We start from the raw sequence: 12,929 nt of genomic DNA on the forward strand, positions 1-12,929 counted from the left end.
CACAGTGACTATAACATAGTCCCTATATAACATATAAGTGTTCAGTGAATATTTTCTTTTTTTCTTTGGTATTTTATTTTTTCCCCAGTTACACATAAAAAACAATTTTTAACATTCATTTTTTAAACTTCGAGTTCCCCACCCACCCTCATTGAGAAGGCAAACAATTTGATATAGGTTATACATTTGTAGTCATGCAAAACACTTATATAATAGTCATGTTGTGAAAGACTAACTATATTTTCTTCCATCCTATCCCACCCCACACTTATTCTATTCTCTCCTTTCACCTTGTCCCTCCTCAAAAGTATTTGCTTCTGATTACCCCCTCCCCCAATCTGCCCTTCCTTCTATCACCCCCCTTGGCTTATCCCCTTCCCCCTACTTTCCTGTAGGGTAAGATAGATTTCTATACCCAATTGAGTGTGTATGTTATTCCCTCTTTATGCCAATTCTGATGAGAATAAGGTTCACACATTGCCTCTCACCTCCCTCCTTTTCCCCTCCACTGTAAAAAGCTTTTTCTTGCCTTTTATGTGAGATAATTTACCCCATTCTACCTCCTCCTTTCTCTTTATCCCAATACATTCCTCTCTCACTTCTTAATTTTATTTTTTAGATATCATTCCTTCATTCAGTGAATATTTTCTGAATTAATGACATTAATTCTACATCTCTGTCATTATGAAAAGCAGATTTCTATCCCAACAGTAAATTATTATAATTTCCTTGCCAGTATACCATGTTGCATCTCACATTTTAGCTTATGAGACAAAACCATATTTTTGTGAATAGTAAGGCACATTAGAGATGTAACTGCTACAGAAGTAAACTTACAATAATGTTAGCTTCCATGGCTATCGCACTTTATAGTGACATGGTACATATATTATCACAGCTAATTTTTCCTGATTCTGTGAAGTAGGTGATGCAAGTATTATTATCTGTATTTTGCAGAAAAAGAAACAGGTTGAATCAATTCACCTCAATTGAAATATGTTAGTGATAAACAAAAAAAAAGCAGGGGCTGTTTTTTGCTTTTTCATTTGCACAGTGCCTAGGACATAGTAAGCAGTTAAAAAATGGTTGTTGGAAGCAGAGAGGTGGGAGAGAATTTTTGCAGCCAGTGTCTCTGATGAGGGCATCATTTCTAAAGTGTATGGAGAACCAAGTCAAATTTAGAGTGTAAGTCATTCCCCAATTGATGAATGGTTGAAGGATATGAACAGGCAGTTTTCAGATGAAGAAATTAAAGCTATCTATAGCCATGTGAAAAGATGCTCTAAATCACTATTGATTAGAGAGATGCAAATCAGAATGGCTCTGAGGTGCTACATCACACCTATCCAGATTGGCTAGCAGGACAAAACAGGAAAATGATAAAAGTTGGAGAAGATATGGGAAAGTTGGAACACTAGTGAATTGTTGGTGGAGTTGTGAACTCATCCAACCATTTTGGAGAGCGGTTTGGAGCTATGCCCAAGGGGCTATAAAGGTATGCATGCTCTTTGATTCTACAGTAGCACTTCTAGGGCTGCATCCCAAAGACATCATAAAATGGGAAAAGGACCCACATGTACAAAAATATTTATAGCAGCTCTTTTTGTGGTGGCAAAGAACTGAAAATTGAGGGGATGCCCATCAAGGATGCCCTAAACAAGTTGTGGTATATGAATATAATGGAATACTATTGTGCTATAAGAAATGATGAGCAGGTAGACTTCAGAAAACCTGGAAAGACTTGTATGAACTGATGCTGAGTGAAGTGAGCAGAACCAGGAGAACATTGTACACAGTAATAGCCACGTTGTGCAATGACTAACTTTGATAGACTTAGTCCTTCCAAGCAATGCAAGGATCTAAGACATTTCCAAAAGTCTCATGAGGGAAAATGCTATCTGCATCCAAAGAAAGAACTATAGAGTTTGAATGAAGATCAAAGCATACTATTTGCTATTTTTTTCTTCTGTTTTGTTTTGTTTCTTCTTTCTTGTGGTTCCTCCTATTGGTTCTAATTCCTCTTTACGACATGACTAATGTGAAAATATGTTTAATAGGAATGTGTGTGTAGATTGCGCGCCATCTTGGGGAGGGAAGCAAAGATGGAGGGAGAAAAGATTTAGTGTTCAGCAGCTTATGGAGGTGGTTGTTAAAAACTAAAAATAAATTAATTTTAAAAATAGTTGAGTAGTTTCGAGAAGAGAACGCTAACCACTTGGGGCAGGGAGGAGGGATGATTCAGGAAAGATCTCAGGGAGAAGATGGCACCTGAGCTAGGCTTGGACAGAGACTAGAGTTACTCAGAGCCAGGAGAGGTGAAGGGCAGGACATTACAAGTATGGGGAAAAATCTGTGCAAGAGCAGGGAGATCGGCTGTCATGTACATCGCCTGATGGTAAGTAGTAGGCCAGTTCAACCAGAATGGAGAAAGCATAAAGGGGAGTGAGATGCCTGGAAAGGAAACTGGGAGCCACACTGTGCCCGTCTTTAAAGGCTACACAGAGTTTTTTGTTTCTCCTGGAGGCAATAGAGCACTTACTGAAGTTTTCTAATTAAGGAAATAAAATGCTTAGATCCAGGCTTTAGGAATAATACCACCTTGACTGCTGAGTAGAAGATGGAAGGAAGATAAGAAAGAACAAAGACTGAAGGGCCAAGGAGAAGGCTATTATGACAGTTCAAGTGAGAGATGGTAATGACTTAAATGAGGGTGGTGGGTAGGCTTATGTAAGTGGATAGAAAAGGACAGCCAAGAGAGGGACAGAAGAGATAGAAAATACAAGACCACATCTAGCAATCAGATGACAAATATCATAATTTCTTTTATACAACATCTCTCACATATGTCCCCTTTCTCCACTCACACAGTTACCAGCCTAATCAGGCCCTCATCACCTCTTGCCTGGAATGTTGCAGTAGGTTTCTGGTTGGTCTCCTTGCCAAAAGCATCTTTCCACTCTGATCCATCCTCTGCCCAACTGCCAAAGAGATTTTCCCAAAGCATGGGTCTGGTCATATCATCTCTCCTGCTCAATAAATTCCAATGACTCTTAACTAGCTCTAAAATCAACCATAAAGCCTTTGTTTGGCCTTTACCTTCCTTCATTTCCAATTTTATTTACATCCTCCTCTTCTCTAAGGATTCTATAATCCAGCCATACTAGCCTGCTTCCTGTTTTTCAACATGACACTCGATCTTCTGACTCTATGCCTTTGTATTGACTATTCTGGAATGCCTTTCCTCCTAACCTCTGACTCATAGAATCCCTTTGTTGTTGTTGTTCAGTGGTTTCAATCGTGTCCAACTCTTCATGACCCCATTTGGGGTTTTCTTGGCAAAGATACTGGATTGATTTGCCATTTCCTTCTCCAGCTTATTTTACAGATGAGAAAAACAGTGTTAAGTGACTTGCTCAGAGTCACATAACTAGTAAGTGTCTGAGGCCGGATTTGAATTCAGGCCTTCCTCACTCCAGGCCTGGTGCTCTATCCACTGCACCACCTAGATGTCCCTTAGAATCCCTAACTTCCTTTAAGACTCAGCTCAAGTGTTACCTTCTCCAGGAGGCCTTTCACCCTCTCCATCCCCTGCTCAGTTGCTAGTGTCCTCCCTCAAAGCTTACTTTCTATCTATTCTGCTTTTATCCTATATGGTTTGATTTATATATGTTGTTTCCCCTCTTAGAATGAGAGTTCCTTGAAGGCAGAAACTGGTTTTGCTTTTTCTTTGTATCACCATGGTGCCTGAAGAGTCTGGCACATAGTAAAGACTTAATAAAAGCCTGTTCACTTATTGATTGAGGTCTGGTTGGAATGGGGTCAGGGTGAAGGACCTAAAGGATATGAGAAGAGTTAAAAAAGATAGATTTTGCAAATCTGGATGATTGAAATGATATGTGTCCTCAAAAGAAAGGCTGTGTAGTGGAGGAAAAGATTTGAGAGGAAAATGGTGAATGTCTGTTTGCTAGCAGGCAGCTAAAAATGTGGGACTAGAGTTCAGGAGTATGTATGGTTGGGGCAAGAATTCAGGTATTAGAGTCATCTGCATAGAAATGATAACTGAACCCATTAGATTAGGACTAGATATGTAGATCTGGGAGTCACCTGACTGGTGAGGATAACTGAACCCCAGAGGAACTGATGCCTGGCCAAAGCACACCTTGAACATACAAGTTCTTCTCCTTGTTGCCCCTTGTGGTAAGAAGTAGCTGCTACTTTAGAATATGTGCTGCTTTGGACAGGAGGCTATGCCATTTTTAGCTTTCTCATTTTTCACTTTATCTTTTCGTCCCTAGGTCCTATCAGAGTGCCTTAAACCTAGTAGTGCTTAAGAAAGGGATGAACAGAAATCATGATGAATGATCACACTACTACATGGTAAATGATCATGGGTAATTGTATCATAGATGTAGAGGGGGAAGATATCTTCAAGGCTTTTACAGCCCAACCCTTCTCATTTTACAAAGAAAACTGACCCAGAGAGGTGGATGTGACTTTCCTGGGATCACAGAGCTAGTCAGTGAGTGACTAGTTAGGCCTTCCTGACTCTGAACCAAGCACTCCATTCACTGCCCCACCTAGCTGATTGTTCTCTTCTGGCACTTCACCTTGTAGATATTTTTGTATGTGGTCAGGAGAATGTAAGCTCTTTGAGAATAGAGGATGCTTTGATTTTATCTTCAACACCCAGCCTAGGGCCTGGAATATAGTAGGAACTTAGTAAATGCTAGTTAAATTGAACTTAATAGTTTATTTCTTCAAATAAACTCTAAGAAGGCATTTACCTAGCTCAATACCTAGTACTAGAACTTCAGTAAATAATTAATAAGGGAATAAAATAAAAATGTCATAGGGCAAGAAGGTACTCACGGGGGATTGTCGCATTTCCTTTGTCTGAAGCGGGCTCCAGTCCCACATGTCCTACTGCACATGCTCCAAGGGCTCCATGTACTCCAGTCTCCATCCACATGCTCTGGGATAGGAGTTTTACTGACACACTCCCCAGCTCGGCACCACTGAAACGAAGCAGGGTGAATGTATGTTCACTGAGTAAGGTGACCTCGGAGAAGTACCATTCAGGTTACAATATGGGACAAGGAGAAGGGAAAAACATCTTTGGATAAGTTGTGTTTGTCCATATGGGAGTGGGGATGGGACAGCTCTGGTATCTTTCACTTTATGAAGGCTATAAAATGGTCATTTATAGAATAATTCTAATTATGAAGTGACGGGCAGGGTTCTTTAAAATAAAGCTCTCTAGTCTTTTGAGTGTGTAACTAGGCAGGGAAGCTGGGGATGAGGGGGAGGTAGAGAAGTCACCACCAAATGAAAGAAATTAGGCCGTCATACTGCCTTGCCAACATTGCTGCTGTTGATTGTGCAGTCATGCCTGACTCTTTGTGATCCTGTGGACCGTGGTATGTCAATATTCTCTGTGGTGTTTTCTTTGCAAAGATACTAGAACGGTTTGCCATTTCCTTCTCCAACGGATGAAGTCAAACAGAAGTTAAGTGACTCGCCCAGGGTCACAAATCTAGTAAGTGTCTGAAGCCACATTTGAACTCAGGTCTGCCTAACTCCAGGCCCAGTGCTCTATCCACTGTACCATCTAGCTGCCTCTGTCTTGCCTATAGTAGGTGCTTAATAAAAACTTGTTGAATGGATTCTAGCTTTAGATATCTCCACCAGTAAGTTAAGTCCAACAGTCCTAAGGAATGGTAAATCATTCTTCTTCTGTCAAACCATATTATAAAGCAAAAATGTCATTTTTCTTCTCTCTCTCTCTCTTTTTTTTTAAAGAGAATTGCAGACAAGTGTCATGGGGAATGGTAAAGAAACTGAAACCAGTTTTGAAAAAGGTCAATGAGGGCTCTTCTACAGTTTCCCTCTGAGATGCTCATGGGGCTTTATCAGAACAAAAACCAATCCTCAAATTAGGATTCTGATGATTGTGAATTGCTGTAGAAGAATGCAGTCCAACAGATGACTTAAAAGACAGCTGCTTGGATTAAGCAATTACCTTATCTGCCCCACACTCAGTGCCATCCAGAGGAGGGTCCAGCTTAGTTTTGCAAGATGTATCCCCTTCCACAAGACACCACAGCCCTGCACACATCAAATGCTGCAATTGTAAAGGGAAGGGAAAAAATTACTTCTAGTGATTTCCAAGTTCAATTTGAAATTTACTGATATTGGTACCCAAGCTCTGAATTGTAAATAGAGTTAGAAAAGATAACTTCTTTTCAATTGCTATTTAGGAGTAAATATTTGCAATTTAAAATGGGAGAATGGGGAAAAAAGAAAGTCTGAATCATTTTATATGCAAATAAATTATAAATATAGTGCTTTTAAGAGGGGAACATATGCATATATGCACATACATACATGTCTATATTTGTATGTATAGTCAAAAGTTGATCTCTCTCACTCCAAACCTTTTGCAAGAATTATGCCAAATAGAATTCGCTGGACTGATGTGACGTGTCAACTATCTGGAAGTCAAAAAATGTATAATCAAAATAAATCCTCAAATTCAGTATGCGTAAGAACTCACTCTCCAATTTGGGTCATGTCTCAATACCTTTGGATCTTCCAAATTACTCAAAGAAACGCAGAAAAGCTGTAATGCTGAACCAACATGTCCACATGGACAAAACGTATAGACACCTGATATGCTCCTAAATTGTCTATGGAATGAGTCAAATATACAACTCATTCAATACATCAAAATCAAGCATGGCTAATTTAAGGCATTAGTGAAAGAAGCTAACTTTCCAGTGTATAGCCAAGGTGATGGATGGGTGGGCAAGCCAATAGTCTTAAGAAAGAGTAAGTATCAAAGTTCCTTGCATAGAACAATCAAGTATAGTTTCAAAAGTGTTCACTTCACCTCTTAATCTTGAATATGTTCATGTGTTCTAATGAAGCACTGCAAAAAGTTTTTTCTTTTATTTAAAGTCTTGAGTTCCATATTCTATCCCTCCCTCCCCACTTCCTAAGATGGTAAGCAATCAGATATAGGTTATACATGTGCAATTATGTAAAACATTTCCATATTAGTCATTTTGTACAAGAAGATTCAAATAAAAGAAAAAAATAAGACAAAGAAAATGATAAATAATATGCTTCAATCTGTATTCAATCAATATCAGTTCTTTCTCTGGAGGCAGATAGTTTGCTTAATCCTGAGTCCTTTGGAACTGTCTCAGATCATCGTATTGCTGAGAATAGCTAAGTCATTCACAGTTCCTCAATGAACGATATTGTTGTAGCTGTGTACATCGTTCTCCTGGTTCCGTTTGCTTCACTATGCGTCAGTTCATGTAAGTCTTTTCAGGTTTTTCTAAAATCATCCTGTTTGTCATTTCTTATAGCGCAGTAACATTCCATTATAATAATATACCACAGCTTGTTTAACCATTCCCCCGTTGATGGACATCCTTTTGATTTCCAATTCTTAGCCACTACAAAAAGAACTGCTATAATATTTTTGTACAATTAGGTCTCCCCCCCCACCCCCTCTTTTGGATGCCTTTGGGATCGAAACCTAGCAGTGGAATTGCTGGATCAAAGAGTTTGCACAGTTTTATTGCCTTTTGGGCATAGTCAATGGAGCACTTTAAAGTAATTTTAAACATGTGTACTGTTGCATAAGCATGGATTTGCAACTCTTGCTTTTCAAAAGCCAAAAACACTAAGAAGTTTTAGGGACAAAAAAATAGAAGGAAAAGTTGAGCAACAGAGGGTGAAAAGAGTTAGAGAGATACTTAGATCTATCCTATTTGTCAGAAGTGTCTGTACTGATCATCCTAAAGAAGTTGAAGATTTGAATGAAATATTATATGTGTCAAAAATATATATTATATTATCGTTCACCTATCAACATTACAATAAAAAGATGAGAATCTCACTTCCAATGCCAGGCGGTCTTGTAAAGATTGATTTTAACTTGGGAAATAGTTTGTTTCAGCACACATTAACCTTAGAGTATTTCAATAATATATGTGTATGTATTTATGTGTGTGTACACATGTATGTGAAAGAAATTGAGAACTGCCAAATGATACTTACGTGTATTTATGTGGCTCTAATGTCCAATAATTAGGACAGATCAAAACAGACAGGAATAAGGCTGTGTTAAAACAGTTCATTCATTGATGATGGCTTGCATTTATATAATGCTTTGCCATTGCAAAGTATTTTCATTTGCATTATCTCATCTGATTCTCAAAGCAAACCTGTGTGATAGATCAAGAACATATTCTTATCCCCATTTTACAGATGAAGAAGCAAAGGATCAGAAAAATCAAACAACCTGCCAAGGTCATGCAGTTAGTAAATTGCAGAGCCTGTGAACCCGGAGTTATGAAGATCAGGGTTCAAATCCTAATTCTAATACTATCTGTAGGTCCCTAGGCTTATCACTTAACCTTTTGAACTAAATGAAAATAAACATAAAACTAACATAATAATAGCACATATCTCATAGGGTTTTTGTGAGAATCAAATGTACAGTGTTTTGCAAACCTGAAAATGTTATATGAATGTGAGTTTTTATCTGCATCATTTTCTGATGTCAAGTTTCACGTTCTTTCCTCTATACCATGATTCTTTCCTAAGCTAATTGTTATAGGGTATCTCTGGCCCCATAAAGATGGCATAGATACAAATAAGTGCAAGCACTAAGAGAGATATCATATGGAATGGTAGTTAGGTCAGAGTTCACATAGTACAGTAGGCAGTTCAGAGGAGGAAATGATTACTGTCAGACTCCAAGGCAGATTTCTTGGAGATAGTATTTGCACTGTGTCTTAAAGGACAGGGATTTGGAAAGATACAACTAGAAGAATATGTATTTCAGGCAGACGGGAAAATGTGAGCAAAAGCATGTAGCTAGGGATACTCAGGTTGACTAGCAAATAATCCAGTTCAGCTAGAATATGGGATGTGTGAAAGAGAATAATGGGAAATAGGCTTGATTTGGTAGGTAATATGAAAGCTGGATAAAACTAAGGATTTCTGAACAAAATGAGGACAAGAATTGCTTGTCGTCACTCTCCCTCATCCCACATATCCAATCAGTTACCATATCTTGCTGTTTCTACCTCTATCACACATGGCCTCTTCTCTCCATTCACACGACTAAACCCTTAAGTCACAGCCATCACCACTTCTAGCTTAGATCAATGCAACAGCCTCCCAATTAGTCTCCCTGCTTCAAGTCTCTTACTACTCCAGTCCTTACTATACATTCTGACAGAGTAATTTTCCTTAAGCACCAATCTGACCACATGACTTCCCATATTCAATAAATTCCAGTCACTTCCTATTGCTTCTGGAATCAAATAAACTCTCCTCTCTTACTGTTTAATTCCCTATGCAACTGGGCTCCAATCTGTGTTTCCAACTTTATTATAACATTGTACCCTTCCTGCACTCTATTGTCCAGCCAAATTTGAGTTAAAGTCCTATCTCTGTGCCTCTACATTGGCCACACCAACATGCCCAGACTGTCTTCCCTCCTTGGCTACACTTCAGAGTACCTTTCTTCCTTGAAGACTCAGTTTAAGCACCATCCTCTAAAAGAAGCCTTTCTGGATCTCCCTAACTCCTAATGCTCTCCTCCCACATTACTTTGTATTTAATTACTCTGTATACATGTGTGTCTATGTACAAACACACATATATGTATTTATATATTATATATTTTGTTTTTTCTATATGTACATATAAGTATACTTGTCTCTCCTATGAGAAGGCAAGCTCCTTGTGAATGGGAATTTTCTGTTCTTTGTATTTGTATCCCCAGTATCTAGCATAGTGTCTAGCACACAGTAGGCAGGTACTTAATAAATCCTTGTTGTTTGAATGATTTATGAATGGAGCTATTTTGTGGAAAGATGAATTTGGCAATGGGGTGCAGATATGAGAGTGGGGAAGAAAAATAAAGACAGAGAGATTGGTTAGGAAGTTATTGTAGTAGTCCAGATGAGATAGAATCATAGTGATGTCAATGGGGAGAATAAAAACTCAAAAAATAAGTAATACTTTAGAAGTAGTAAGCAAGACATAGCAACTGAGTGTATGTCAGAGGGGAGATAAAGGAAGAGTCAAAGATGACTCTGAGGTTTCAAGGCAAATCAGAGAAATTGGTGATGAAGATTGACAGATACAGGGAAGTCAGGAAAAGGAACAATTGGGAGGTGGAAGGGGAAGGTTGTCTGTTTACTTTGCATTAGGTTTAAAGTACCAATACACTAAGTTAGAGAGATCTAAGAAATACTTGAGAATGCTGATCTGGAGCTCCTCCAAGAAGTTGGGGCTAGAGATATAGATTTGGGAGTCATCTTTAGAGAGGGAATAGTTGATAGTAGAATTTGATGAGATAGCAAGACAAAGAGCATAAAAAGAGCAGGTGAGTTTTGCCATAAAATCTTTTACAGTAATGGTCTTTATTTTTAAATATTTTATATTATTAGAAAAGAGGAGCAAGAATATAAAAAGAAGAAAACTTGATCGTAGCTTTTGTGATCAAGTTTTAGTTATGTGCTCACTTTGCCTATATGTGCTTAGAGCAAAGCTTGACAGAGTTTGTATAGCTGAAAAATAGGGCTATTACAGCAGCCAACTTCACTGTGTTGTTCTGAGTAATAATAATAAAAAAAACCCCATGATTGTACTTGCTTCATTGTGATACGTTCCAGGGCTGCTAAATAACACTACAACTTCCACAGGAAAAGGAAACACACAATAATTGTGTAGTAACAAGGCCATGTGGTGGTGATCTCCACAGAATTCTACAGGAAGTGAAGAGTTCATTGGGATCTCTAGAAATATAAGCCAGATGAAGTGATGAATATTACTGTATAATGCTCTCTTCTATAATTTGCCAAGTTCACAAGTCATTCCTAAGGAATGGTACTTCAAGTCTCTATATGTGGTCTATTTAGCATAAAAATCTGTGAGCAGCTATTCTGTGGAATGAAAATGGTGACAGTGCTACTTAATTATTTTTAGTCATAATTCTTAAACTTTGTGTGGTTCCTGATTTGGATTCCACTTTCTCATACAAATATAGCAGGATACTGTGTGAAGAAAATAGGTTTCATTCTTGTTCCCATTTTATGTGACTTTGGAAAATGTCTCTATTAAAGAAATATATATTATACACATACATTCGCACATTTAAGTGATACATATATGCATTTTGTAGTTTTTAAACTCTCTTTACAGATATGAACAGGACTATGAATAATTGCCTTCAAAATTTTCATCATGACATACTGATATGCTTAGAGACCTTCAGATGACAGGTCTTCTTAACTGAATAGAAAAAAAAGTCTATTTTGCAAAACTCAATTGCTTCCATTAGGAAACCTTTGCCAGTGAAATAAGTGAATACATCATATCCTCTCCGAAAAACTGTCAAGGAAAAGACAGACAAGCACCTGAGTATGGATAGAAAGAGTGTGATTAGATTATAGTCCTGCCTATTGGCAGGAGGTACTAGTTGACTTCTGGTAATTACTAACACTACGATTTTATGACCTGGTCTCATTAAGCAGTAAGAGTTTAGCTCTAGTTCAGATGTTTGCATTGCTCATCACCTTCATAAATAGGTGGCCATGTAAATGACAGAAAGAAAATCATGAGGTGGTTATCTAGGAATAGAATTTCCTTATAATTGGTAAAGAAAAAGACAAATCTTCTGAAATGAACTTATGATTTATTCTAAACCTAGAATTCTATGTAAACCTTGTGAGACCTGAAACTATATGCCTTCCCAATTTCTTCTCATAAATTTTAAAATTTACTTGTTTTCAATCTGTTATCACTAGAATTATATCTATTACACAACCATACATCATATATATCTGTTTATATATGTGTGTATTTATATGTATTTATTATATTATGCATATTATATTTATAGATCATGTATGTATATATAAAATAGATATGTATTATATGTGAATTTATACATACTTATCATATTGTATTATGCACATATTCTATATAGAATATATGTATATGTATATGTGTATATGTTTGTCCCATCAGGGCAACACAGTGATACATAGTAATTTGAACCAAGAAGAGGAGGAAATAGATTTACTAGCTACAGAATAGGGCAACCAACAATTAATTGGTTCCTTGGGTCTTAGGTTCATCAGAGCAAGGATTCATGGGATGGTCCTGGGGAGTATGGGAGCAAGACATTCACTTGGATTTCCCATTCTTTCCATCACAATCCTTGTCAGGGGTAGGTACTAAGGTTAAGAATGTCAGTGGTAATGTCAGTAGCTGGGGTGGTAGCATGATGGAGAAAGATTCTAATCCCAAGTAACACATAGCAATTTCAATTCAATATTCCTTTCTACCAAAATTGCCCTAGGTGGCTGGGGCCAAGGCTTCTTAAGACCACAGTGTTGGAGAGAATATTTTTTAAAGTATCATCCACTTATTGAAATTTTTAAATGTTTCCAGTGAAGTGTGATAGTCAGTGAATATATATTTATGGTTTCTACTATGTGCCAGGTAATGTGATAAGTATTAGGAATACAAAAGGAGACCAAAGACAATCTCTGCCCTGAAGGAGGTTAAAACTTAATGTGAGAGACAACAAGCAAACAAGTATGTACAGACAAGCTATGTACAGGATAAATAGGAAATAAGTAAAAGAGGGAAGGCACTAGAATGAAGAGGAGTTGAGAAAGGCTTCCTGCGGAAGATGGGATCTCGATTCATTTGGGGCGGAGCCAAGATGGCAGAGGGAAAGCAGTGACTTGTTTGAGCTCTCCCCTCAAACCCTTCCAAATACCTATAAAAAATGGCTCTAAACAAATTCTAAAGCAGCAGAACCCACAAAAAGACAGAGTGAAACAAATTTCCAGCCAAAGACAGCCTGGATGGTTGATCGGAAAGGTATA

The 12,929-nt window shown here is 37.8% G+C and overlaps 1 protein-coding gene across 1 annotated transcript in view; it reads right to left on the reverse strand.

The window, feature by feature from the left end:
* The window catches only part of ADAMTS17 (ADAM metallopeptidase with thrombospondin type 1 motif 17), a 471,203-nt gene that overhangs the window by 196,021 nt on the left and 262,253 nt on the right, over nt 1–12,929 (reverse strand). Inside the window, exons 11-12 of the mRNA XM_027852040.1 lie at nt 6,020–6,121; nt 4,870–5,015 (exon numbers count right to left, since the gene is read on the reverse strand). Coding sequence (XP_027707841.1) covers nt 4,870–5,015; nt 6,020–6,121 — 248 coding nt within the window. The remainder of the gene's footprint in view (nt 1–4,869; nt 5,016–6,019; nt 6,122–12,929) is intronic.

This window comes from Vombatus ursinus, unplaced genomic scaffold (assembly GCF_900497805.2).
Source record: "Vombatus ursinus unplaced genomic scaffold, bare-nosed wombat genome assembly UNPS02009205.1, whole genome shotgun sequence".
NCBI lineage: Eukaryota > Metazoa > Chordata > Mammalia > Diprotodontia > Vombatidae > Vombatus > Vombatus ursinus.